The sequence below is a fragment of the Neurospora crassa genome, linkage group VI, assembly GCF_000182925.2.
Source record: "Neurospora crassa OR74A linkage group VI, whole genome shotgun sequence".
Classification (NCBI taxonomy): domain Eukaryota; kingdom Fungi; phylum Ascomycota; class Sordariomycetes; order Sordariales; family Sordariaceae; genus Neurospora; species Neurospora crassa.
The window spans coordinates 697497-725059 of record NC_026506.1 but is presented as its reverse complement, the minus strand read 5'-3'; the positions used below and the strand labels follow the sequence as shown (position 1 = coordinate 725059).

At 51.8% G+C, this 27563-nt stretch overlaps 7 protein-coding genes and 1 non-coding gene across 8 annotated transcripts; 5 read left to right on the top strand and 3 right to left on the bottom strand.

Moving 5' to 3' along the window:
- Nucleotides 1-2487: 2487 nt before the first annotated feature.
- NCU04764 (hypothetical protein) lies at nucleotides 2488-4356 on the bottom strand. The gene has a single exon (XM_955204.3). It carries the CDS (start codon nucleotides 4148-4150, stop codon nucleotides 2711-2713), a length of 1440 nt encoding a protein of 479 aa, XP_960297.1. The 5' UTR covers nucleotides 4151-4356; the 3' UTR covers nucleotides 2488-2710.
- A 200-nt stretch (nucleotides 4357-4556) lies between these two features.
- Nucleotides 4557-6578, top strand: NCU10904 (hypothetical protein). Its single transcript, XM_001728245.2, has 2 exons — nucleotides 4557-4770; nucleotides 4885-6578. The coding sequence occupies exons 1-2, from the start codon at nucleotides 4655-4657 to the stop codon at nucleotides 6506-6508; spliced, it is 1740 nt and encodes a 579-aa protein (XP_001728297.1). The 5' UTR covers nucleotides 4557-4654; the 3' UTR covers nucleotides 6509-6578.
- Nucleotides 6579-7206: 628 nt separating this feature from the next.
- On the top strand, nucleotides 7207-11814 carry NCU10905 (SH3 domain-containing protein). Its single transcript, XM_001728244.2, has 5 exons — nucleotides 7207-7245; nucleotides 7423-8008; nucleotides 8078-8182; nucleotides 8264-11389; nucleotides 11479-11814. Exons 2-5 carry the CDS (start codon nucleotides 7966-7968, stop codon nucleotides 11646-11648), a joined length of 3444 nt encoding a protein of 1147 aa, XP_001728296.2. The 5' UTR covers nucleotides 7207-7245; nucleotides 7423-7965; the 3' UTR covers nucleotides 11649-11814.
- Nucleotides 11815-12100: 286 nt separating this feature from the next.
- Nucleotides 12101-14212, top strand: NCU04762 (hypothetical protein). The gene is made up of 3 exons (XM_955202.2): nucleotides 12101-12379; nucleotides 12466-12695; nucleotides 12770-14212. The coding sequence occupies exons 1-3, from the start codon at nucleotides 12326-12328 to the stop codon at nucleotides 13962-13964; spliced, it is 1479 nt and encodes a 492-aa protein (XP_960295.1). The 5' UTR covers nucleotides 12101-12325; the 3' UTR covers nucleotides 13965-14212.
- Nucleotides 14213-15619: 1407 nt separating this feature from the next.
- On the top strand, nucleotides 15620-19044 carry NCU04761 (hypothetical protein). Its single transcript, XM_955201.2, has 3 exons — nucleotides 15620-17275; nucleotides 17342-17700; nucleotides 17762-19044. The coding sequence occupies exons 1-3, from the start codon at nucleotides 16255-16257 to the stop codon at nucleotides 18086-18088; spliced, it is 1707 nt and encodes a 568-aa protein (XP_960294.1). The 5' UTR covers nucleotides 15620-16254; the 3' UTR covers nucleotides 18089-19044.
- Nucleotides 19045-19712: 668 nt separating this feature from the next.
- Nucleotides 19713-22212, bottom strand: NCU04760 (golgi apparatus membrane protein tvp-18). The gene is made up of 4 exons (XM_955200.2): nucleotides 21081-22212; nucleotides 20889-20904; nucleotides 20579-20674; nucleotides 19713-20511 (listed from the first exon to the last, which is right to left on the bottom strand). Exons 1-4 carry the CDS (start codon nucleotides 21115-21117, stop codon nucleotides 20211-20213), a joined length of 450 nt encoding a protein of 149 aa, XP_960293.1. The 5' UTR covers nucleotides 21118-22212; the 3' UTR covers nucleotides 19713-20210.
- A 42-nt stretch (nucleotides 22213-22254) lies between these two features.
- ntf2 (nuclear transport factor 2) lies at nucleotides 22255-24343 on the bottom strand. The gene is made up of 6 exons (XM_955199.2): nucleotides 23995-24343; nucleotides 23789-23806; nucleotides 23506-23570; nucleotides 23309-23380; nucleotides 23127-23225; nucleotides 22255-23067 (listed from the first exon to the last, which is right to left on the bottom strand). The coding sequence occupies exons 1-6, from the start codon at nucleotides 24002-24004 to the stop codon at nucleotides 22957-22959; spliced, it is 375 nt and encodes a 124-aa protein (XP_960292.2). The 5' UTR covers nucleotides 24005-24343; the 3' UTR covers nucleotides 22255-22956.
- Nucleotides 24344-24554: 211 nt separating this feature from the next.
- NCU14169 lies at nucleotides 24555-25691 on the top strand. Its single transcript, XR_897973.1, has 3 exons — nucleotides 24555-24636; nucleotides 24838-25299; nucleotides 25553-25691. It is a non-coding gene; the product is annotated as a ncrg50 (non-coding RNA).
- Nucleotides 25692-27563: the final 1872 nt, after the last annotated feature.

Below are 27563 nucleotides of genomic sequence, written 5' to 3'. Positions count from 1 at the left end.
CAACCTCGGGTCTTCAAGCCACCAACATACAACAACCCCTCCTTGCCATCTCCCAAGCCTCTTTCCTTCTTCACTTTACCTAGGTACCTAGGTAGAATAGGTACTTATCTACCCCTCCTTGACCCTACGTGCCTACCTCGCCTGCTCGCCAACCTCACTCACCACTGCACCTTCCTCCAGCCTGCTTTAACAACCGACCCTCAAAACGACCAACCACCATCGAGTCATTCCAGAAATTACAGGATCAAAACTATCTTCAAGCTCCCGATACCGAAACCGGCACCACCTCCAGTTCCAATACATTAACAGTATCATAATGATTCACCCCTTCATCGATGTTTACATAACCCTTCGTCGCTCCTAACGATCCGGGCTTTACTTAGCCATCCATCCCAACCAATCCTGTCAACCCCATCAATGAGGAAAGAAACCAGCTAGCCAGTGAAAATGTAGCAGTGCTCCCGTTTGTTCGGGCCATTCGGAGAAGGGAAAGAAGAAAAAGAAAAGAGAAGAGAAAGAAAAGAACATTACCATCATAGAATTTCCCTATGTCCTATCAAAATCAACCCCATTCACATACGAGCCGTCTCAGCCTGTTGGCGTCTTAGCCAGCCAGCCAGCCAGCCGTGTGTGTGTTGTGTGCGTGGGCGTGTGGGTGTGACTTTGTTCAACTTCTTTCTCTATTTCTTATTTTTTTTTTTTTTTTTTTTTTCAATCTCAAGCCCAGATACCCGTCCCCCCACCCTTCGGCTCTTTGATTCTTCACAGCTTATAGACTGCTATAGCTGCTACGATGATTACAATCAATCCCTCTATTCAGTAGAACTTATCTGATGGTGGGAAAGAGGGGAAAACAACACATTACAACCAGAAAGAAAAGGGGAAAAAAAATCATACCGTCTTTGATTTGCCCTTAATGTATCTAGTGTGTAGTGTAGCGGTTGCAGCCAGTTACGATGGAGTGAGTGAGTGTTCTTCAGCCCATTTACTATCTTATCACTTACACGGGATGGGAGATTGAGAGTGAATCTTATCGAGGGAGAAGGAACGTTGACGATGAGTGTGGTGTGGTGTGGGTTGGACGAAATCTGACATGCATTAGGTGCCTACCTACCTGGAGGTACAAACTCGGAATTGGGACTGAAATTCTGGAAGGCTTGATGATTAGATGGCTACGTAGTATACAATGCGTAGGATGCATGGGATTTGGAGTTCCACAGGCTTGACGAGTACGACAGGTGGAGGTAAGCAAGTAGTATTGGTATGGGAATTCAAGCTTCAAGGAAGGTTGGATATGGTATAGAAAGCTGTGAAACGAATATGTCAATGTTGGGAACAAGGTTATGAGGTGAGATGAGATGCTGAGATACGTAAAGTACTTTTCTATGTGTGTGGAGGGAGACAAGAGAAGGAAGGGTTGGTTTCAACATATGCTAGGGATTATGATTGATGTCCTATGCTACGATACTTAGTGTCATTCAATGTCGTAGTTCGGGATTTACATACCTCCAACACTAGAAACTTGGGTAACGTATTAACCAAGTTCACGTAGCTTGTTGTAAGGGTAAACCTACAACGAACTTCGAATTACCTACCAAAACTAAGTCTAGTGTATCGTTCGTGTGTAAATCTGTCTATATCCTTTTGATACTGATCTAACTAGACCAAATCGACTCTGGAATTATTGCGACCTCGTTTAGAAGAAAGAACTGCTGTACTACAACTGAACTCATCCCCCAAAGTAAAACATACATCGCCATTCCCCTCGCCTACTCAGCCTGTCATCTGGTTACTCTTTTCACTAGTGTCTAGCATGCACAAGATGAAGATGAGTCAGTCACTGATTTACTACCCCTATCTATCCTATACACACTATACAACCGGTCTTGACTTGGTGGGTACTTGGGCCTTGGTCTGAGCCCTGGTTTCCAAATATACGTGTCAACATGATAGAGACGAAGGGAAAAGGGATGTCATTCACTGTTCCCCTTTTTTGTGGCTGCAAAAGAGGAAATCCGATGTATCATGTCTCGAGGAAGATAGAAAATTGTTTATATTCTAATATAGGGTAATCTGAAACTGGTCGAGTGTTGCGTACTAGTATTGGTTGTGAGAGCATTACACTCTGAAGATAGATATAAATAGGTAGGTAGGTAGGTATTTCGTGTGAAATCTTTCGGAGAGAGAGACGAGATGGGCTTTGGGACAGTTCAAGATTTGGGTACATTGCATTTTCAAGGAACAGGTTATGCTGCCCTTGCTATGATAGGTAGGTTCATACGCGTGTTCGATGTGAGTCTCGATCGTTTCGCATTGGGTAAGGAAGCTGCGAATGCGAATGGGGGAGTTCTTACTTTCCTTAATGTGCTCTCTGGAAGTTTAGATGAGAAAAGCTGATCTTGAGATGGTTTCTCTGATTCGCAAGATCCACGTGGAGATATTGTCCGCATCGCCCAGAGGGACACTGCGGCAAGACCGACTCAAGTTCGTACCTAAATATCAATAGGCATGAATGCTTCTAAATTCCTGCTTGTACAACGTATTTGCCGCAGCGGACGGGGGCAACGGGTTGACGCCGTTCGTACCGTGGATTGAAACCAGAAACAACCGGAACTCGTCCTATACACATACAGGAACACTATACACATATATATACATGAAACGGTACAGCCATGATGCAGAGGGATGATGAGACGTGTAGTCTCTTCTTCTACTTTCCTTGGCTTTTGACCTTTAACTGCACCAACACAGTAGTGCCGGCCTGGAAGAACCCAGGTCTCTCGATCTTCACAATCTCCAATCCGGGCACCTTCTGCTCCGCCTCCTTCACCAACTTCTCAATATCCCTGTTCCACCAGCACCCGTACCGGCTGAAGTGCTGAGGTGCCCAAGCATCCAGCTTCTCATTGATCCAGTCCGACCAACCCTTTCCGTGCTCCAGCAAAATGATGCGTCCGGTATCCGGCTTGACCACACCCGCCATGTTTTGCAGCAAGGCAAGCGGGTTGGAAACCGAGCAGAGGCCGAAGGTCTGGACGACAGTATCGTACTTGCCCTCCTCCTTGCTCCCAACCCTTGCGGGATAAGCAGGCGCCTCAGGCAGCTTAGCCTCGGCATCCGCCCTCACCAGCCTGATCCTATCCTCCAGCGTACTGAGCAGCACCTCCTGCCCCTCACCCCTCTTACCCTCTCCAATCCTGCTCTCACTTGCCTCCCTCGACGTCAAGAACGCGCCCTTGGGCACCAACTGCTTTCCTCCAGGGACATTCTCCCTCAACCGCTGCCTCGCGACGCCCATCATGCCCTCGCTAATATCGACTCCCGTGAACGTGAGCATCTCGCCCTCCAGCGCGCCCGGCATCTTCATCTTCTCCACCCAATCCTTATCTCTTTTCTTTTCCTCATCTTTCCCTCCCTGATCCAAAACGCTCCTGATCCTCTCCTTGGCCTTTTCTTCTTCCTCCTTCTCCTCCTCCGCCGTCAACTCCCGCCCGGTAACCGGCCCCTTGACCACCTCGGTCCAGTCGTAAAACTGCAGGTTCCTGCCTGTGCCGACCGCCACCTCCAGCACGTGGCCCTTTACGCGAGTGCCCAGCCATTTCCTTAGGAGCCGGATGCCCATGACGCGCTCGGGCATGTTGAGCCCGTTGTCGAAGGCCATGGCCTTCTCGCGCAGGATGCGGTCGTTGACGACGGGGTTGGATGTCAGAGAGTCTAGCTCGCGCGGACGGCCGGTCACGGGAAGTTGGCCGGTCGCCGGGTCGACGTGGGAACAGGCATCGGGACCCCGAGAAAGAGAGGCGATGAGCATGGAGATGTAGGCGCCCATGATCAGGGCGGTCAGGCCGGAGAAGAGGAGGGGCCATCTGCGCTGTTGGAGGAGGGTGCCGAGGTCCTGGGCATTGGAGTTGGATTTGGGAGGTTCTTCTGATTGTGGTTCGGGGGTTACTTCTGGGATCGGCTGAGCGGTTGTGGATGGCCTGGACAGCTTGGATGCCTTGGATGGTTGCGGAGGGAGCTTTTTGGACTTGGCGAGGAGAGAGGTAGTTGTGAAGGCCCTACTGGCGAGGGTGAGGCGGTTGGCCGTAAGGAAGATGTGAGATGAACGTTGGGAAGCTCCCCTAAGGGAGAGTGGTATCCTTGTTGCCATGGTGGTTGGTGGTTGGTGGTGTGAGTGAGTTGAGGGGGAGGAGCTTGAGAGATCTCAGTTTCCTCTTCGGGCTGGTGAGGATGGTGGTATAGTGTATTCCGTCTTGTTATTGCATGTCTCAGTCATAAGCCTCAGCAGCCGTTATTCCCCAAAAGGCTAGCTCCCGTACTCGAAGCCCCAGAGTTTTAGGTTGAAGAAGATCTCGGATTCGGAAGCTTCGAAAGTCGTTCTGGGTGTTCGATGAGAGGCTCCACATTTTTCTGTAATGGCTGCCAAGCATCCGCCGGTGCACTAAAGTGCGCCATGCAGTGACGCTATTGGAACAGGGGGGGTGCACCCGATCTCGTCCCAGATGCCCGGATCGTCACCACCTTGGCCACTCATTATCTCGACAACGAACAAATCACTTGCACTCCTCTCTCCTCATAATTTGATATCAGACTTTCAAAGTTTCTACTAGAGGGGTAACCGAAGGCACAAGTACAAAGATATACACCAGCTGCCATGTCAGCACAACAAGACCTCCAAGAGCTCCTGCGGCTCCTCACGGTTGGCCGCAAGACTCCAATGCTTCAAGCCATGGCCCAGATCAAGTCTCTACAAGCAGTTGATATCAGGAGGTAGGTCATTCGCATTTTCCGTATTCACGTTTTCTCCGCTCACACCACCAAACCACCATCATCACGGGATGATATCATTATTTCTTCCAGACATTGTCACTTACACCTTACTAGCATCCAACAAATAGCCGAGGCTCCTCTAGACACCATCAAAACAGCCTTGAACGATGAAAAGACAGCAAAGTCTCTTCAGAATGCCTGCAAAGCAGCCATGAAGCAGGCCAGCGCCGGAGGCCCAGCGGGTACCAAGCGAGGTGCCCCGTTATCAACTACAAGCTTGCCTTCCAAACGCCTCAGACATGACGACAACCCACTTATGCCTTCTCGAACTCCCGGCGAGGAGCTCACACCTCAAGAATTGGAAGCCTCACTCGAACTTCCTGTTTGCTTAGACGAAGAGCTCATCTCGCAAACCGTCCTGGAGACCAACCGCGCCCCCCTCGTTCTTGCCTTTGCCGTCGAACTACTGCGCTACACAAGGCCTGAGCAACCACTTTCTTCTCGATTGAGTCTGGGACAAGCTGTCGTCAGCGCCAACTCGCGCTCAAAGGCAGTGAGCATTGGTCTGGCTGCCAGAGGACCCAATGCCGAAGAAGAAGGGTTGATCGGTTCTGGCCAACCACGAGTGAGAGTGATGGGGAGGGAGGTTCCCGTGCTAAAGAGAGGGGGTTACGAGTGGAAGGAAGAGGAGGAAAAGGGAAGCGCCGCCGAAGAAAATCAACAGACCATCATGGCGCAGTCATCATCAACAGAGCCGAAAGACGAAGACGTCAAATCACAACCACCACCACCACCACCCAAAAGCGTCCACCCCTTCTTCCAGCCAGACGACATCCACTGGTCCTCCTCCGGCCCTCCCGTCACCTCCAAAGACTCCAAATTCCTCGCCCACTCGACAAAAATCACCAAGCAAGCCCAAGAAAAAGTCCTCCTGAACAACCTGATGCGCAAGCACCCCAACCTCGAATCAGCATCCCACAACGCATGGGCCTACCGGCTCCGCGACCCCAGGATGCCGGACCGCATCATCGAGAGATCCTTTGACGACGGCGAGCAAGGCGCCGGCGACTTGATGCTACGCATCCTGCGCGAGCTGGACATTGAGGACACGTTGGTGGTGATGACGCGCTGGTACGGCGGGACGATGCTGGGCCCCGATCGGTGGCGGTTGATGAGGAATGTGGTGACTGCTGCGCTGAATGAGAGGGGGAGGAAGGCGGGCGGGGAGGTGTTGAGTACGGGAGGGGAGGCGGTTTGGGGGTTGGATATTGAGGGAATGCAGAATGGGGGTTATGGGGCTTCGGCTACGTCTACGTCTACGTCTACGTCTATGGGCGGCAAAAAGGCTACCTATGGGACCGGAGTGGTGGGGATACAGATTCATAAACCGGAAGTGGCGAGGAATTACCTGTTGAGGAGCTTTCATACTGCTTCGGCTGCTGATGCTGGTGAGGAGACTGAGGAAGGAGGGACGGCAAAGAAAAAGACAAAGACCAGCAAGACGCAAAAGCAGCTGGAAGCAGAGAGGGTGGAGAATCTAGGACTGCTACTGGGCGCTTTAAGGTTGTTGTTTGATAGCTGGCGGGACCATCTCACGGCTGCTGAACTGGATAAGAGGGCGTGGGCGTGGTATGTAGCTGTTAGACCGGATGTCGAGGCCGGGCCGCGGGGATGGGGAGCAAAGGGGACATTGAGGTTGAAGAGTATCTTGGACTTACGACGAACAGAGCAGACTTGATGTTTCTCTTGTTGTGTTGTCTTGTTGTCGTCTATCGACTTGAATTTGTATAATTATTGTCGCCTACTGATAACCCTCTCTTTGCTCATTCCATTGTACCTGGTGTACCTGCCTCTGCGTACTTGTATCGTATCCGATGGATGAGCTTTTCGTGAGAGAGAATTCCCAGCCGGGGTGATGACATCAGCATTGGCTCTTTCCCATCTGAGCTCCCGGAAAAGCATAATGTGAAAAAGCAACCATTCCCCCAGTTCCCCATTCCGAGTTTTCGTACCTGCCTAAGGTACCTGACGTGAAACGATCAAGGTCCATATCGGACCCTCGTGGCAATCCCCTCGTTGATAATGGCCGAAATACATACCTTGCTTCCAGAAAATGCATTCGAAACTTGGACCATCCAAAGCCCAACTGGACGACAACGACGACATGGCGCCGTCCCGCACGGAGGTTCAAAGGACGGGATGAAGAGACCAGGGAGCCTGGGGAGGGGCTGTCCTTTCAGGGAGCATCAACAACCCCCCTGACGTTGGATGGAACCCAAAACGGACACTCCCAGGGAAGCGTGGGGCCGCCCAACCAAGCAGAGCGTCCTGTTGCCCCCCGCAACCAGTGCAGAGTCAACAATTGTCAACCCAATTGGTGCTTGGCAGGAACCTGAAGCGGGCAATCAGTCACCTGGAAGCTGTCGAGTCGAGGAGCCTGAACTTGGTTTCTGAAATGGTAAGCCAGGTGTCGAAGTAAGTACCCTGCTGTCTTTTTTTTTGCTTTTGCTATTTCGGCCAACACAACGAACCCCTTCTTTTCCTCAGCGACGCGATATCATCATTCATTCTTCTTTTTCAAGACGGCGCTGTCAACATACGCCAGGCACCCAACATTTGCATGGTTCGACTGCTGACCTTGAATTGGTGGAGTACCGCATTGTAGCGTGGATCAACAGCGGGCGAGCGAGCATTCGACAGCGACGGTAAACCAGGGCCAGGGGGGCATTTTAGGTTCCGACAACCAACTACCTACTGAACACTGCCCGGGACTTGGATCTAGGGACTTGGCCGGCAATACGTTGGACAGCAAAGGGAAACGAAACAACATCGACGTCACAACGAATCGGACCGACCGAAGCCCAAAAGACAGGAATCAAGAGAGAACGAGTCCACGAAGAGGTTGGGCATTTCTCGACAAGTGCCTCAACGGCCCGCTGTGGATAGCCCCAGGTGTACCTATTGTACCTGGTGTACGACTGTCTGGACGACCCACGATCGACGATTCGGAATTGCGCCAGACGCAGGTACCAGACCACCAGACGCAGGAACGGACTCTTCACCGCCAAACGAAGCAGACCGATAAAGCATAGAGTTGCGTGCGATAGGGAGACGGGAAAGAGAACAAACAACAACAAAATCAAAAGAGATACCCGCGAGCTGCGCCCTGTTTTAATCGTGTGGAATAGAGGCGCGATGCTGGCTGCCACGAGCGAAGCGCCGGCTGTGGCCCTATCCTGTGAGCATTCCTCGGACAGCCATCTGGGAATCAATGATGATGGCAGAAAGAACTGACACTGGCATACAGTCGCCAACAACTTCTGGGGCAAGGACGATGCTGGTGTTCAACCTCTCCTCGAGCGGATGTCCGCTGCCAAAACGACATGCGATGAGCTTAAGAGCTTCTACACAGGTATGCCCCAAGAGAGAGAGGATAGCACCTGGAACTTGGGAAAAGGGCTAGGCACTAACACCTTGACTACCTACACAACAGCGCGGGCAAAGATCGAAGAGGAATTTTCCCGACAGCTCCTCAATCTAAGTCGCAAATCCCTCGGTTCGCAAGAGACTGGCACCCTCAAACTCTCCTTTGATACCGTCCGACAAGAGGTGGAATCCATGGGCAAGCAACACCAGGCCATTGCCGTCCAGATGAGGAGCGAACTCGAAGAACCACTCGTTGCCTTCGCCGGCGCCATGAAGGAGCGTCGCAAGATCGTCCAGAACACCGTCGAAAAGTTGCTGAAAGTCAAGGTACAGCAGACCCAAGCTGTGAACAAAACAAGAGACCGCTATGAGCAGGAATCTCTCAAGATCAAGGGATACCTCGCCCAGGGCCACATGGTCATGGGCCAGGAGGAACGCAAGAACAAGGCTAAACTCGAAAAGACACAGATCAGCCTCGCCAGCTCCAACGCCGACTACGAGGCTGCCGTCAAGGCCCTCGAAAAGACGACCGCCCGCTGGAACCAGGAATGGAAGGCCGCCGCTGACAAGTTCCAGGACCTGGAGGAGGAGAGACTGGATTTCACAAAGAGCAGCCTCTGGACGTTTGCTAACATTGCCTCCACGGTTTGCGTCAGCGATGACGCCTCGTGCGAGAAGATCCGGTTGTCACTGGAGAAGATGGAGGTCGAGAAGGATATTGCGACCTTCATCAAGGAGAAGGGCACTGGCCAGGAAATTCCAGACCCTCCCAAGTACATCAACTTTTGCCGGGGTGATGTCGATGCGCAATCCGAGATCTCGGTCGAGCCAGATTCCGACGCCTTCTCGGTAGCCCAGTTCCCCAGGAGCATCAACCCAGCATTCCGCTCGTCCTCGCCACAGCCTAGCACATACGAGTCGCACCATGATCCTAACAATGCTTTGTTGAAGACGCTAGGCCATGATATCTCTGTGGGTGTTAACGGCAGTCGCGAGACCACGGCCACACCGTCCAAACTTCCAACCATTCCGGCAGCGGCACTGACGATGCCCCCTCAGCAACAACAGATTGAAGCCCCTCCTCCCCAACAACAACAACAACAACAACAACCGGCGCCACCGCAGCAGCAGCAACAACAATTGGTACAACAACAAAGACCGCAGCTACAGCAAAGGAGGACTACGCAGCACAGCCTTCACGAGGAACAGCGGAGGCAGCAACAGCAGGTGGCAAGAGCTCCGCAGAATACGCGTGCCGCCAACAACGCTGAGTACGATTCAACTGATTCTACTCATATTCCGCATAGTCCACACCCGCTGGACGGCATGGCGTTGCTCAGCCGTCCACCAGGTCCAGTTTCTTCTGATCTTGATTTTAACGCAGCGCCATCAACCAGCACTAATGCCCGTCCCTCTCGCAGAGGAGACAAGAGTAGCGAATCGACGCTGGAAGAACTGCAACAACAGCTTCTACAGTCTGGACCGATGTCGCCTGTTAAGCAGATTCAACAGCAGCAACCACAGACGCCCCAAACCCCGCTTGATCTGGTTCCCGCTAATGGTGCACAGTCTGACTCGGCCTCACCCGAGAAGAAGGAGTTGCCCAAGAGGAAGAGTGGCTTTTTCGCTAACAATAGCCCGTTCAGGAGAAGGAGTACCAAGGACCTTCAGCAGCAGGCCACCGGGAGCAGTGGAAGCAGGCAGACCTGGTATGGAGGACAGAGTGGACAGAGTAGCAGCATGGGTAACAGGACACCCAGGACTAATGCTAGTCCCACCAAGGAGAACAACACACCTCTTGGCATTGAACGATCCGTCAGCCCTGATCCCATTGCTGCTAATGCCAGCTTGGCTCTGAATATTGGTGGAAACGTATTTGCGGTCGATGCGCTTGACAAGCGGAAGGGTCAGCAGCAGCAACAACAGCAACCGGCACCCGACGATGATCCCATTGCCTTGGCGTTGGCCGAGTTAAAGGGCGTCACCAGCAACACTGGGAACCAAAGCAGCACGAGCCGGACTGAGATGAACAAGCAAATGTCTGTCCGCATGTCAGCCGATCATTACCACGGAATCGCCACTCCTGCTCCTCCTGGTGCTGGCGGTCCTCAGCAATCCGGTAACGTCTCCCCCGGTGGTCGCAACGCCAGCTCAAACAGCATGCACCACAGCCGAAGTAACAGTGACTTGGGCTTGCCACCCGTTATCCCCGGCGCCGGCAACGGCACGCGTGCCACTCCTCCGCCATCTTACGACGGCATGCAAGGCGCCATGGTACCAGTCTCGCGTCTTGGTGTGCCGCCTCCCGCTGTCACCAGCCGAGCCATGAAGGAATCCAGCCAAAAATTCCAAGCCCAAACGCGGAGTCTGTTCTCTAACGGAGGCAGCGCCAGCGCAGGAGACCAACGGTCCAGTTCCGGTTCCGCCAACTACCAAAGCCGTTCCCGCGGCGGGAGCACCGAGATCCCTCGCGCTGCCAGCCCCCGCCCCGGCTCACGTGCAGCCTCCCCTCGACCCGGCAGTCATGCCGCTTATGGTAGCAGCTGGTCCGGTAACAACGCGCCCGACGATCGCGGCTACCGCTCCGCCTCGCCCAACCCCTACGGCGGCTCCTCAAACCCGGGTAGCATGAATAGCCGTCACGCGCATTCCCAATCCATGGGTCCCATGGGCATCCCGGCCCAAGGCCAACAACCTCGTCGCTCAGACACGCAGTACACGCGCCACGGAAGCATGGACTACCGCGGGTCTTCATCCAACATGTACCAAGGTGGTGGCGGTAGCGGCGCCGTGTCACCGGTGGACATGGCCCGGTCTGTGTCTCCTTCGCCTTTCACCAGCGGAGTCAACCGCCCGGGATCGAGTCTCGACCATACTCAGAACCATATGCAATTGGCGCACTACGGACCGGGTGGCCAAGGGCAGCCGGATGATGGGTACACGAGCGGTAGCTCGATGCGCGGACGGTATGGCACACAATCTAGCAGGCCAGATAGAGAGACGATGACGGGGACGAGGATGAGTTTCTACGGTGATGGACAGATGGTGCCGGCTTCGATGATGGCGGGCGGCGGCGGAACGGTGCATGGACGCGGGAGGAGTAGGAGTGTGGTGGATGCGGCACGAGGAGGGGCACCACCGGGAGGTGGACAGGGGCAGTATACGAGGGATGGGAGGGTTATTCTTCATTTTGGTGAGTTTTCTTTTCTTTTCTTTTTTTCCTATCTCTTTTGCAAGCCAATGATTGGAGAGATTGGGGTGCTAACGGTCATGATGAAACAGCTAAAGCGATGTACATGTACCAAGCGGCCATTGCGGAGGAGCTGGGCTTTGCCAAGGGCGACATCTTGGCGGTGCTGAGACATCAGGATGATGGATGGTGGGAGGCAACGGTGCATGGTGGAAATGGACAGGTTGGGTTGGTGCCGAGCAATTACTTGCAGGTGCTGTGAGGGGAGGTCGAAGGGGAGTGTGAAGGGGAGAGTGTATGCATAGCCAGCGCTTGTTGATGTTGGATTCTTTTCTTGTTGAACTTGACTTGTTTATAGCAGGATACCTTGAGACGTTGTTGAGATTTGTAAATACCATGAGAGAATGGGATTTGTAGCTACGGAAGTGTAGAGAGTGAATGCTCAGTATCGAGTATATCATGTCCTTCAGTGGAGACGGTTATGCTCATATTTGAAAGGTATCTTCAAGACGTAGGTATGCTGACGATTGTCGCAATGACCCCTTTCGCGATAGTAAACAAACGCTGCACCACTCAGTACCCTAACCCTTTGACCACCGATTTTACCGTTATTTGCCAAGCAGGTACGTACCCGCCTGGTGACATCAGCGGCCAGCCCAACGGCTTTGCAATTGAGGACATTTCAGTTGGGTGTTTCGCTTAAACTTGGGAGAGGAAGAACTCCCCGCGACATGTGAAACTGGGCAGTGAGACTGAGACGACCTATATTGGGGTGGGATTTGATCTTGCCCATCACAAGTCGTTCCAACCATCCATCCATCCCGCCCTTGTTCCCTCATCTGAGCCCACTCACTCACTCACTCTCTTTCCTCTCCCATGCCTGTGTAGTAGAGATCAACCCGAACCGGCGATATCGACCACCGGTAAACATCATTCGCCATGTCGGCCCACGACGATACTGAGCTCGACAAGTTTGAGCTGGGCACTGTTTCTGTAAGTCGCTGGTGATGATTGATTGATTGATTGATTGATTAACCACGGGACACTTTCGAAGCGCTGACACGAATCGCAAATCACAGGAGAGCTATACTCAGATCAAGCAACAGTTGCGCGACATCAAAGATGCCCTATGCGATCTCGCCTACGAAATCCTCACATCCAAGACCACCCAGAAGACAGTCATCTACTCAATTCTAGGCACCGCCGCGTCCATCATCTTTTACGGCATGGCCATTATCATCTACATCTCTTGGTACAACAGATATCTACCCGCCCAGGTCACCACCGTGCCTCTGCATCTTCAATATGGGTTTGTCCCCCCCTACCTTTCCCTTAGCCCGAAAACTTTCACAAACTAATAAGATAACCAAACCAAAAAAACAGCTACGGCCCAAACCCCTACGGCATCTCCCCCCTAACCTCGTACAACATCAAAACCAACCAACCCTACGACATCACCGTCACCCTCAACCTTCCCCGCTCTCCCACCAACGTCTACCGCGAAACCGGAAACTTCATGGTCGCCCTGCACCTTCTCAACGGCTCTCCCGAAATCCAGCGCGTCATCCAACCCCCCGTCCCGCCTCTCAACCCCGACAACCCTCTGACCGGCAAACCCGGCGGGCCAGACATTGCGTCCTTCATCACGCCCATTCCGCCCGCCGTGCCCGACCCCATCTCCCATCTGACGCACAACAAGATCCTGTTTAGTTCGACTCGCGCAGCCGTGATCCCTTACATTGACCCGCTGGTAGCCCAAGCGAAGCGCGTCATGTTTCTGGGGTACCACGTCCTGTTTCCCGAGCACGCCGAGATGGTTACGCTGCAGGTGCCGCTGGCGGAAAAGGTGCAGTTTCCTCGACGCAGCGGTAGGGCCGCGGCGAGATTGGGACTGGTGGGAGATGGGTCGCCGACGAGTTTGCTGGTGGAGGTGCAGGCAGGACAAAAGTTGCAGGTGTATGATGCCAAAGTGACCATGACGGCCAAGCTGGGCGGGCTGAGGTGGTTCATGTACCATCATCGGATCATCAGCTTTGTGGTGGGCACGTGGGCGGTGTGGGTGGGGGAGATGGTGTCGTTGGTGGTTGCGTGGGTGCTTGGCGGGTATTTGTTGGGTCGGATGCTGGAGGGCGGCAGCGGTGCGGTCGATGAAGGGGAGGAGGGCAAATTGGGGAGGGATGTCAAGGGCAAGAGAAAGGCGAGACTACATGAGGGCAGTGGAACGGGTGATGGTTACGATCCGGAGCATGAGACGAGTGAGAGTAGCAGCATGTCGGACACGGAGCGGACGTTCCCTAGCAGGTTCGGGGCGCCGCCGCTCAAGTATGAGCCTTGGATTAAGCAGGAGCAGGCGGAGGAAGAGAAGGAAAAGAGTGCGGCGGTGACCAAGGAAGAGGAGGATGAGGAAGATGATGATTTGTATGATTTGCCGGTGCACTTGCCGAGCGTGAGGGAGGCTGGACACGAGTTTCTGGATTCGGGGATTGGGTCGAGTGGGTATAGTGATGTGTCGAGCACGACGGCGGTGGGCAGTGGCAGTAGCAGTGGATTGACGGCTAGGAGGAGGAGAAAGGAGTAGGACTCGGACTATGGTTCTCTGATTCCTGTTGCTCGCAAGAAGGCACGCAATTGTAGGGCTTGTTAGGCTGGCTTGGGACTTTGGGGGGTAGGGATGGGAAGTAAGGTTACATATGGTTATGGATGGCGTTTTCTCTTTCTCTTATTCGATGGAGTTTGAATTGTTTGGGAGCATACCTACCTTGTGGAGGACTTGGAGCTTGGGACAGTCAGTACAGAATAACAAATTGCTTGGTTCTTTTTCTCGTATGCTTCAGTTATGTGATACTGCAAGTTGACCTTTTAAGTTCAAATCGACCGTTTGCTCCGAATCCAGATAAGTTATATTATATCGAAAATAACGACCTGACATGTGATAGATACCGTGAGATCAATGATTTATCCCCTCGCTTTGCTGAATCAACCTATGTCTATGTTGGGCAGATACACACAGTTCTGTCTATCAGCCTAACACGCCAACACATCGAATCTCGATGTGCCTTGTTGGCGATATCTGGTACCTGTCATCGACGACCACCTCAGCCTTGAAAAGCCGCAAGGGAGAAAAAGCCCAAAGCGGGGCGCTTTCGCTGTGTGACCTGTGATTATCCATCGCCAGCGAGCCGCTTGCTTGCTTGGCTGTTTAAGAACTGAATGAGGGAGTGCGCGAGGAACAATTGATGATGGAGTCCGTGCGCTCTTAGAGTGTGAACAGCATTGTTGGCCCGTGCTTCCAGGTCCTGAGATCAACGATGAGGTGGGATCTCCACTTTTTTTCGGAATCAATCCCCTTCCACTTCCCCCTCCACCTAGAAACTGAGAACAGATCAATATGATCGATGACAATCACCGACCGACCAACCGACCGACCGACCGTGACCGTGACCGTGACCCCTCGTCGTCCCCTCCCCCTCCCCCAATTCAATTCAATTCAATTCCCCCCTCCCCCCCTGTTGCTGCTCAAATTGATTGATTGATTGATTGATTGATTTAACCTCACTTGTTGCAGTGGCATTCCATCAGCCTCAACGGGCTCATATCATTAAAACCGTCACATCTGTAATTTCCTGGTCTGGTTGAGGCTGCGAATGGACCGATAACGGTGCCTTTTTCGCTGATGATGATTACTGGTAGTCTAGGTTACTACCAATCAATGGTTTGTCAGAAGCAAATCCAATTTCTCTCTTTTTCGTTCTGAGCTTTGGGACAATGACATGCGCTCGCTGTGTGTGAGCTCGAGACGGGAGTGAATTTACATAGGTAGGTAGAGAGAGGTAGGTAGGCGCTCGGGGCAGGTTCGTTCGTGTCAGGTGGCAGGCAGCACGGCATCGGCCACCTTTGAGTTTCTTGCGTTTCCTTGTTGATCTGGCATTTCGAAATGGGACATAGGTAGGTAGGTGCCTTCGAAATTGCCAAGGTGCAGTGCCGTGCAAGAGGAACTGTACCAACTTCAATCCTGCCTAACTGTGCAAGTGAAGTGCTGCCGGAGCATTACTTTATTGTTCTCAAGGGCAGCTTAAGCTAAGGTAAGGTAAGGTAAGGTAAGGTAATTAGGTGAGCAACTACCTCTAACCGCCTCGTTTTGGTCCGTCGGCGGCCGTGTCAAGCGCGAACCGTGGACCGGCCCAACCCCTCTCCACCTCCTCTTGTACCTACCTCACTCCCGAAAGAGAAGGAGACAGAAGTGTACCTCTGCAACTCGAGACTTGCACCCCTTCCATTCCTTCAACACTTACTGCCGCCGCCCACTTTGCTCTACTATCCAATCCTCCACTCTCCATCGCAGAAGTAGACCAACCAGCAAGACAACTAACGAAGCGCGCCCACCAGACCCGTCTCGTGCCTTCTTGTCACGGACGCGGGCCGCCGCCCCATTCCATTCTCCAGACAAGCAGTTAGGCATTTACAACTTATCTGTACCGACCACCAGCGATACCCATCCATCCGTCCCACCCTTACCGATACCTACACCTGTTTCTGTCGTCACTTTGCCTGCAACAAGCGACCAGCAAGCAACGACTACGGCCAACGCCCCTCCATTTACGCAACAACAATAACATAAACATACCTACCTACCAAGCTACCACCCAGCTTGCCTCTTTTTCTCGTTTACCAGCTATATCAGTAGAACGCGAAGAATACATTCTCTTATATTACAACATCGTACCACAGCCGACGTGCCCGCCGCCCTGTCTCCCCCGCTTTCCACCTTCGCGAGACCGGCCGTGCCATTACAACCCACAACACCAACCGCTTAGGTTCACCCACGTAGAACAACATAGGCCCTTGGCCGAGGCACGACAACCGACAAAATGCCCTGTTTCAAGGGCATTGCCGTGAGCATTCACGCCAACGGAGCGCCCCTACCCGAATATGGCATCCAGAAACAGTCCCGCGTCTCGCGAATCAACACCTACATCCCCGTACCTCAGCCCCAGATCAGCCCTGACTCTGGCAGGCCCGAGGCCGCCAAGTTCGCCATCTCCATCACCCTGCTCACCCCGGGTCTGGCGATACCCTACTCGACACCCAAGGCCACGGAGAACAATCCCTATCCGAAGCCGGCCTTTGTCGGCACCATGCCCACCAGCACGGGCGAGCGTGGAAAGTACCATGGCGTTGTGGCTCCTTACATTCCTATGACGAATAGTGAGAACGAGACCATCGCGGCCTACATCTACTTTGACGGCAGGGCCAAGGAGGAAGTAGCTACTCTGTTGCGCCCCGGCGAGGAAACCTGGGTCAATAGCAGGTGGGTTCAGGTACCCCCATCTGAAGGCGGAGGTTTAGCCGAGCGCGAGTTCCTCTTCCGCGAGGTCGGTCTCGAGAGATGGCTCAACGGCCTGGATCTCCAAGGCCATGACGCCGCCGAGAAGCTCGAGCGCCGCAGGCAAAAGTTCGAGAAGCGCCGTAGGAGGCAAAAGGCCATTTCCGAGGGCAACGCAGCTTCGGGCCGTCTGCAGGGTACCCTTAGGTATGGATCCGAAGACAGGCCGGTCGAGGCCGTAGACGAAGATGCCTCGCTTTCCTCCTCGGATGACGACGAGCCCCCCGAGGCCACTGGACAGATTAAGGTGGCTATGTTCCGCGTTATTGCGTCTGGTGAAATCAAAAAGGGAGAATACAGTCCCCAGTTCGACGCCCATGACGACGACGACGAGGAAGGCGGCTCCAAGAGCGGCAACAATGGGATCGATGCGGATGTGGAACACACCACTAGCTTTGCAAAGCCCAAGACACTTGATCCGAAAACTATTAGCACTCAGACAGTAACCGGTATCGACGGGCCAGAGAAGCCTTATGCCGTTTTTACCTTTTTCTACCGCGGCGAGCGTAAGTCATTAGGTCCCATAACTAAAGCACAAAGACAAACAGTAGACTGACCCACGTTGATTACAGGCCAACTACAGAAGATGGGCGTCCTGGCCTCCGAGAAGCAGCAAGTTACCAGTCCAACTGCCGCCAAGCGACGATCCGCACAGCTCGACTTCTCCAGCCTGGGACCTTTGAAGAAGCAAGGTACTGTGGGCTTCTCGACATTCCGTGATCGCGATGCAGAGCCGAGGCCGAAGAAGTCGCGCAAGAACACCAATGGCAAGGCCGGTGCCATGGATGAAGATAGCGATGACGAAGATGATGACGAGGATATCAGCGATAAGATGCTTGCTGATGACGAAGACAATGTCGACCCTTCCAAGCAGGGTCCAGAGGACGTCAAGTTTACTGGAGAGTTGGCGGATGGAGTAAATCGCATAAAGGTGTGTGGCCCATGGCAACTAATTGTAGTGTCAACTTGCAGTGAACTGACACCCTTGACAGCTCAAGCGTGCTCACGACGCGGGTCAAAGCAGCACCACTGATACACAAGCTGGAGGATCCGCCCCAGAGAACGGAAGCGCGCCAGGAACGACCGCTGGTCTGTCATCACTATTCCCCAAGAGCCTAACCGGCGAGGCCGCCGCTGTGGGTAGTCCCATGAAGAAGGCTCGTGCGAGCGTAGACGACGTGGGCAGTGATGTGAAGCCACTGGGCGGCAGCTCTTTCGTGCCTTCGGTGCCATCAGGTCCTAATGGGATACTCGCTCAAGCCGCGGAGACACCTCTACCGCAGACGATGGGTGGTGAGATGGACGAGGAGGAGCTATAGGACACTCTCGAAGCTCACCATGACACCCGCTGGCTTTCCAAGAAGGCCAGATGTACCAGAAAGCTACAGCGGTTGTCTGACAGGCGGAGTAAGATGAGATCTTCTTGTGCCGCTGAATGATTTCGTCGAAAGAGGGGGAGTGTCAGGCTGAGAGGTCACTAAGGAAGGGAGTGAGGAGAGACGCAGGGGCTGAGATTTCATCTGCAATGCCCTGGATGAAGGGCATCATCAATCAGTGTCCACCCCAACATTGACCTGGTGCTCCGCATGCATAAGATCAGGTGCCCGGAAGGAAGCGGTTTACGGGAAAATGATACAGCGAAGAAAGATACCACGCCCTCAAAAAAAACAGACAAAATCAACTCGATTAACCAAACCAATATCGTTCTCTTCTCTTCTCTTCTCTTCTCTGTATTCTCGCGGAAACTTGATATACACACACGCAAAGCTTCTCGTTTTGTCTTTACTATATTATGTCGCGAAGCAACTGCCGAACTGCTCTTACCGATTAACGGCTAGCGTTTGTTTTCTGTGTAAACTCCTTGCATTTTTGCATAAGAGTAGGAGTCGCGTGGATTTCCAATGAGAAAAAAAAAAAGAGAGAAACCGAGACCAAGGAAGATCGTGTATCGGGCTACTGCAGTTCGAATCATGATGAAGAGGGATTATAAAGAGAAGAGAAGAGAAGAGAGAGAGGGGGGAGGTAGGAAGGAAGGAAGGCAAAAGGATATCGGGCTCATGCAAAAGGGAAAGAGCATCACCACCAAGAAGCGGAAATGTCCTTGTTTTTTTTCTTCTCCTTTTTGTGTTCTGTATCATCTAGCTTTGTCTTTGACTTGGACTGCGTCTTCTTGAAAGTGAGTGTATAGAAGAAGTGTAACATGGATAGGGACAAGAAGGGGCAAAGAGGCAGACAGGCACACAGACAGACACACAGACACTCAGACAGAGCTTATACGGTATGCATGTTGATTAGTGCATGGTTTATATTGGCGATAGGTGGTTTATTATATCGATGAAAGTATAATGATGAATTCGTCTTCAAACTCGGCAGAATCAGGGAGACAGACCGACTTTCATTGTTTGAAAGGAGGAGTTGCGGGATGTTTTGAAATAACTTACTAGTGAGTGTACCTCGATAAGCTATGGTAAAGGTTAGGTGAGCTAAGCTAAGCTTTGCTATGCTTTCTACCATGCTATGCTATGCTGTGCAAAGCCAAGCTATGATATGCTATGGTAGATTAAACTATGCTGAGTTATGCTGAGTCAAGGAATACAGCGGTTATGTTTAAGACCCAAGTTCCGAAAACAAAGCACATGAAATACATTATCAGGCCTGCTACCAACCAGGCAACCAACCAACCAAACTTACCTCAACCACATGAGATTCATTCTACCTATGTAGTTGTCCCTATCACGAAAAGAAAAAAGCCGAAGAGTCTGCAGTAGTGGGCTAGTTGAGTTGAGTTGAGCTGAACTGAGCTGGACTGAACTGAACTGAATCTCATCTTGTGATTAATATCTGAAGCAAAAGTGATCAACTCCAACTGTCCTGTTGCTTTAAAAAAACAGGGGGAAAATGATAGCACGTTGTAAGAGAAAGTAAAACGCTTTAATCAAAGAACCCACCAGTCTTGTCATTGGTATCATCCCTACAGTAACACACACGCAAACAAGCAATACGATAGATAGATGAACACGGAGAGACCTCTCCCTTTTGGTGTGAATAGTAATTCATTCAGACAGTCCAGCAACAACACAACTGACACGAGCGGATTTCCCCGTTTTTCCGGCATCACTCTTGTCTTCCTAAAAAGTGTACCTTTTCCGCCCTGTCCATAACGAACCAATCCCCTGCATTCTTCTTTCACTCGATGTATACCCATCCATTATTTTTCCTCCTTTTTTTGCGTCAGTACTTACACTCCCACCCATACTGACGTTAACCACCCCCCCTCTGACCCAAAACTTTTGTATTCCCTATTTTGTTCATTTTTTCCCCCTTACTTCCGTAGTCCCATCTTATGAAAGTACTCTCTTTCAGTTCAAGTTCCAAATTTCCCCCATTTCCTCCTCACATCTTCGCTCTCCCCTTGCTGTTTCTCGTGTGCTCGCACTTGATTTATACAATCATCTGCGCGACACCCGCTCCACCCAGCGTCTTGCTTCCCACAAACGCCTGGCCCTTGAGCGCCGCCAGAGCGTAGCAGATACCCGTGAATGACAAGAAGATGCCGGGGACAAGGAGGGACGTGGTGCGATCGATGCAGGACAAGAAGACAACGACGGCCATGACGCCGTAAGCGGCGGCGCGCGTGTAGTTGGTCGAGATCTTGCGGATGAGGTTGTCGAAGGTGGGCGAGGTCGGGCAAATGCGGAGGAGGAGAGGGACTTCGACGAAGAGAATCACAAAGGAGAAGCACCTGTGTGTGGGGTGTTGTTAGTGGTTTGATTTTAATAGGGGAAAGAAGAAATGGCAGAGCATCTTACAGAGTGATGACAGAGAAGACAATGATGATGGGTCTAAAGGTGAAGATGTTGGCAATTCCAAGGGCAAAGCAGAGGATCATGGAGAGAATGCCGAGCCTGTGGGATGTGGTTGATTAGCTTTTGTTTCTTGGCTTCATGTGATGGGAATGTCTGTCTCTGGTCTGTTGGGTTTATCTTGACGGCTAAAGAGTTGTCGAGAAAACAGCTCTAGCTGCTTCAAGCTTCCTCTCGAGGAGCATCGATAGAGACGGTGCGTAAGACGTGGCTAACTTGTGCCGGCTACACAAGGGAAGGGACTGTGTATGCTTACCATTGTCCATAGATACCTGTGAGAAAGCACTTCAGTCAGCAAGGTGCTTATTGCATCATGATGAGCAGATCCCCGTTACACATCCCATCGGCGTCGGTGGAGCTTGCGCCGACGCCGAGGGGGATCAGCGCCGGGGAGGGGCGGAGGGGCAGAGGGGACAGATGGGGAGGAGAAGACAAGAAAGACACATACTGAAGTTGCGCGTGGCGAATTCGTCCTTGAGCGCCATCTTGGCTGGATTTCTGAAGCTTTTCGTTTACTCCTTTTTTCTTCCGTGTTTGGTGGTTTGACCGTGCCCGCGATTTGTATCTTGCTACTTGCGCAAGATGTTTCGTAACTCGTAGTTCAAAGTTCGTTTCGATTCGTAAAAGTCGTCCTTTACTAGCTCGCTCGCGAGTAGTTGTAGTTGTTCGTTGTTGGGAGTAGGTAGTTGAGGAGGAGAAATGATTATTGAGGGACCTATCCGGCGGTCTTTGTTGCTGTCGCTTCCACTCGCTTGCTGTAGGACACAGGTGGTTGGTTGGTTGGTGGTTGTTTCGTTCGTTTCGGCAACAATGGGAATTGACAGTAGTACGACCTGGGTTCCCCCTTGATGTCCTTTTCCAAAGAGGCTTTATGCTCGGTGGTGTAGGCCGTTTATTGTGTTATCGTGTCCTGCCGAACTGCCTTGTGGAGAGAAAAAGAAAGCGCGAGAGAAAGAGGTGAACAAAGTATGAGGCTGGGCGGTAAAGAGAAGATCCTCCAGTCGGTCGGGTCGGATCTCCGTCCGTCGACAGAGTCGGTATAGTCAAAATGCCGATGCTGGTTCTGGATGGGGTCTGGGTTGGGGTCGTCGACCGAGTGGCGGGCTACCCGGAAAACAGTGGGTATCTGGTTTTGTTTGTTGGGGGGATCTTGAGGTTCTGGTCTATGTACTGAGAAGCTACCTCTACTGATAATCGAATCCACGATTGTTAAAGAGCTCGTGAGGGTATAGCAGCAGTCGACGTAATGTGAAGTGATGTGAGACCGGGAAGTGAGTAGTTGAAGGAGGAGGTTCCGCCAAAAGTAACGTAAGCTTCAACTGATTGGAGGTTGACGGATGGCATTCGTAGCGGTTCGATGCCCTGCAACGGAAGGTACAATGGGCGTGCCAAGGGCCCGTGAGCGCCAAGTAGGAGTGTGGCCGGTGCTTTCACGTGCCGGCCTGACAGTGGCGGTGCTGCTGTGCCTGGCTGCCTGCTAGGTTCAGGTTGTGTCACGCTTGCCCGGTCTAGCGTGTAGACGGATGCGCTGAGCCGATGATTGGACCCCTTGTTCACTGAGTGCTCCCTTGAAACCGAAAGGGAGCTTCGATGAAGCACTTTGAGTTCAACAAGCGAGGGGATAACGATTTTGAGCGTATTTAAACAGTTTCAGAGTCAGGGGACTTCTTCATGTATTTGTTTCCCCTGTCGTAGCCCCCGCTATGACATGACTGCTTATCACTCATATGATGTTGCTCTCATCATCCATCAACATCGTCAAGTTGCCAGGCAGCACCTTGTGGTCTTTGTTGGAAGCCTCGTCCGCTGACGACAACGTTACGCGGCTCATATAATAGATGATGCCTCTCTCGCTAGCCTCTCTCGCTAGCCTCTCGGTAGTAAGTGAGCGGTCATCGTCATGGAATGTTCCAGCGAGTGACATGCCACAAGCCAAAGGCTTGGGCCTCTAAGCCAAGCCTACTTCCGAGATCGCCAACTGAACATCTCAATGCCAAGCATGGGACGACCTGATGACGGTAAACTTCGTTTATCATCGCGAACCCCTATTCCTCTGTTTCCATACACAATGTATCGAGAAAGTTTTACCCCTCAGCATCAACAGTCGAAAGCCAGACTCGGCTTCCTCCATCTTCTTCCCTTCGTTACACACGAAGCAAGCAGCAACACATACACCAGAAAGACAGGCGCGCAGAAAAGATATCCTCGTTCACTCATGCACGCAAACGCAACAGTCCCGTCTTTTGGACATTTCTTTGATTTCGTTGGTATTCTTCCACCTCTTCAGATAATCAAGACACCTCTTTCCATACATCATCTCCCTCCTAGAGAAGGACAAGCTTGAAAATGTCGTTGAAGACGAACCACTGGCCAGAGGCGTCCTGGGAGAGCTGGAAAGCCTGCGAGTAGCCAAGAGGGCGCTGCTCGTCATCGACCTGTCCGGGATGTTAGATGGCAACAGTCTTGTGCTGCAGCGTTTACAAATGTCACTTACAATAAGCTGGCCGGTAACAAGAATGATGATACCACCGGTGGCGGTGGGCTGGGCATCGGGTGGGCCGTACTCGTGCTTGACCTTCTGGAATGGGAGAGACTGTTGGGTTGCTCTGTCAGTTTCCCTGACCCTCATATCCCTACGGCTTTTGGTGGCTTTTGATTCGGCAGGCGCAGACTTACAGTAAGCTTCTCAGTAATACCCTGGGCACCGAGAGACTGGGCACCCTCGAAGGTGAGCATAGAGTTGTCGCGCTGTGAGGTGTGATTATGTCAGCATATATGTCCATCTCTTGTGCACTCGTCAACATGCGCGTGTACGTCATGAATGAGCGCATCATTGTCGGCTTCGGTGAAAAGTCTGGGATAGGGAATCGTACGTAGAGACCAGCGAGGTTCTTGCGATCGGAATCGAAGGTAGAGTAGTAGTGGGCAACGAATTGCGCTGTTAGGCGAAAAAAGCGTGGTGTTAGGTTCAGCTCAGTCGATTGCGGCAGCGATAGTCATCATGGTGGGAGCGCTGTTTTAGTCTGCCCGTCTCTTGCCCTCGCTCTGCCCAGGCCCTCCTCTTTCTAGAGACTTGATCCCCATATCGTCTAAATGTTCTCCGGTGACGTCGAAGGGGGAGCGGCTCGAGCTCGTGCATGGTCGGATTCTACTCACTGGCGATAGCGGTGAAGTCTGTCATGGGGACCAAGAGGTTAGCAATCATGATACTCTCTGTTGTTTATTGACTGCCATCGCGGCGATAACACGGTAGCCATGGGAAAGCTGGATTGGGCTGGGCCGAGAGCTTCGACCGAAAGCCTGTCTGGCTGTCTGCCTGCTCGTGCGGCCTTCCCGCCTCACTGTTGGCCATGCGTACTTACCGAGAGACATTTTGGCGGTTGTTTTGCTGGAAGCTTTTTATAAAGGTTTCGAAATGAGTAATATGCAAGAGTATGGCTAGAGCAAGACGTCGGGCAGAAGAAGCGGAGGAAAAGAGAATCGGTGAATGGCGGGTGGTGTTGATATTATATTGGCCTCTTTCGTAGTTCGAAGTTTGTCAGTACCCAATGATGGGGGCTGGTGGGGGGGGGGGATATCAGGTGCCCACCCACTACTGCTGGGGAGGGACGACAGGCTGTTGTTGCCCGCCCAAGGCGCTATGGCGACTGTGTGCCGCCTGCCTTGTGCCTGGGCTGTGGCCGGGCTATGGCCTGCGACTGACCGATCGCGATACCGTTCGCAAAGTGCGGGAAGGTTCACGGTGGGGTTAAATTTTGGTCTCAGCTAAAAGCGGGGTACTGTCACGCCCGGCAGGCGGCTGGCTGTGCGATTGCTCTGTGAGTGGTCCAAGCTTCCCTTTCCATTTGCTTCTCGCCAGCATAAAATTCGCGGCAGGGGTTTTGGAGCTTTTTCTCTTCAACTTTTTTTTTCGTCGCAACTTCTTGCGTCTCTGTTTGGCCCGCGATACCGTCACAACAGAGACAGTTGGCGCACCGGCGCCGTCGTTGACTAACTTCAAACAGGTAAGACACAATCGCATTTTTTTGCTTACCAACCCCCCCACGGATGATGACTTATTCTTCTTCAAACAACTGAATCTCTATGTTGAACACTTAATATATCAAGCTCAACAGTCTGACACACCTTGCAAACCTATGCTTTTTTTCTCAACTCTATAACCAATACGTCTGTCCAATATCACAGAAGGCTAACAATTGGTGAAGATTTCCTGTAGACAAACGTCGAGAGCTTTTTTCTCTACAAACAGTATGGACGGCATGCTATCCTAGGCTGCCTGGCTGCCTGCCTGACGAGGTCCAATTGGCGACGATCTGTTACGATCTTGACAGAAGTTAAAACACCGCAAAGATGGACCTTGCGTGGCGAGCAACCAGGAGCTACAGGAAGCTGCGAGATTCCATGACGTCTCATTGTTTTCGCGCCAAGTGGTGGCCGTGGTCGAAACAGATGTAGTATGGTCAGAGACGGCACGTCCGCCGCATCCAAGTCGCGATTGGGCACCAGACGCATCTGGGATAGGAATTGAAGGTGGCCGTGGACTCTCAATGGTATCATCAGAATTTTGGTGTCGCTGGGAAGGTCCCTCTGGGCAGCTTTATCACAACCATGCTAGTGTTGAATACCTATGATGCTGTTGTAACATAACGTTATCATACCACAAAAAGGTACGACTTCTCCCTACTCCGTCTCTTCCTCTCGCCTTCCCATCACCATTCTTCTCCTTTCCATTGCTGCTGTACATGATGATAAAAGGGATTCCTATGCCTTCGGGTGATGAGGTATTGATACAGCCATAAGTGGACTGTACCAATTGTTCCTTCTGAGATTACAGCTTGCATTCACTTCCTGTTTTGCCCAAAACACACCCGTTGGAACACATTAGCAAGCAAGAGAGACGTGGCTAACGTGCTCATTCAGATGGACACTTGTTTCATATGAAGGAATGAAAGACACGGGCGTGGAGAGTAGATCCGAGGACAGTGGGCCTTGGCTCGCCCTTGCTCCGATTAGCTCCAGCTTTATATAGTGTATTGAATGGAAACATCATTGGACTATACATCCGAGCTCGCCCAATTCAACGCATGTGATCGTGTTCAAGTTTTTCCCAGCTGCTGAAAGTGACAGGACACTTCTTCCCTTGCGGCGGACAAGGTGGACGACTTCTATACTGGTCTGTTTACTAACAGTTGGCCGGACATACCCAGCAAGCTGTCACTGACGAACAAAGCACATTCACCCGAGACCTTGGAAACAGCATTGAACCAATTCCGGAGGGACATAGACAGACCACTGAAGTTTGCATTTTCATCCATCCTGAGGAAAGTGGTTAACAGTCCGCATCATATATCTAAGTAGTCAGACTCAGTCCCCCGTTATCATAGCACATGCCAGCACATGTCAAATGCCCTTGGGCTTCCATCTGGTCTATCTGGTCTTCCATTTCATCTGACATCGCATACAGGAACCCCTCCATGGCTCTACCGTCCGATGAAGCTTAGCCTCTTCTTTCTCTTCATTCATCTTTGACATCTGACGGTTTAACAGATGGGTTATAACCACAACCAGATATCACTACGGTATACCATGTTCGAAAACTGATGTTTTCTGACTCTTGTTCGTTGAGAATCAGTATCACAATCCGTTTCCTTCCGTGTAACTCGACCAGAGAACGATCGCCCCATAAAAACACCATAGTGTTAACTATGGGATATACCAGTTAACCGGTCAATGCCACGAGAACCGCCAGGGAGGCCATCCGTCCGTCCTCTCTCAATTGCGAACAAACAAACAACAAAATCTCAACCAATCACCTGTTGCCAATTACATACACGTACATTCCATGTATAAATGTGGTGATCCCTGGTGGTCAACCAACTAGTGTAGGACCAACTAGACGTGTAACTTCCCCGCGATTTTCGACGTAACTTCCTCAGGCGAAACCCCTTTGAGGAGTTGAGGAGGCAGACGAGTAAGTAGGTACAGACTTGCACACTGCCCGCATGTAGAAAAAAAAAAAAAAAAAAAAAAAAAAAAAAAGGCGACAAATTAGTCTTGTGATCGATTCAATGATTATCGAAATAGGAAACGACGCGGGTTTCGTGCTACGAGACATACATAGTGTGGAAACAAAAAGCTGGGGTTGATGTGTGTCATGGGGATGGATGGGTTCGTTAGAGACAGATCGGTACATATATATCGATACCTGGCTGCCTGGATCGACCTTGCTTGAGAGACAAGACAGAACGGCGATTTGTGTGTGTGTGTGTGTGTGTGTGTTGACCGCTTTACCTTTCGGCGATCTCGGCTGTAGTTTAGTGTAGATGTCTTGCATGAAACGGCCAAGTTATCAGCAGTTTCTTCTTCTACATATGTATTCAGTTTGTTTCTCGGTTATGTTTTGGCTTGAACCATCGGTTTGTCTTCGCTGTGGGCAGATGGAGCTGTTGTTCAAAAACACTGTGGGAAACGGACGGAGCCAGGCGAGGGAATGACATAATACATGGCTGGTATCGTGCAAGTTGTTGTACCAAAGAGTTTTTCTGGGCGTATCAAGAATTGAATGGTCCGTCATACAAGTTTGCAGTGGGTTTTGTTTCTTGTGCCGCGATTGTGTAGGTTCAGATGGGCTTCCCCGCGATCTTGGCTTTTCGGGATGACTGTTCCGATTTGTGGTTGTTCGAGTTTCTGTTAACTAAGAAAACCGACGTTGTTGCCACGGAAGGAGGAGGTTCAACAATCAAAAGGTCAAAGGGTTCTCCTCGTTGTTGTACGTGGGATGGTATGACGGATGTTATGTAGTCCTGGTCAATGGGGATTGCGTCATTTGAAGGTTTGATTTTCTTGCCGACCCTTCTTCGAGATTCTCTCTTCCCAGAAGAAAAGAGGGATCACGATCGAGAGATTCATTCGCTTTTGATTACGACTAGCA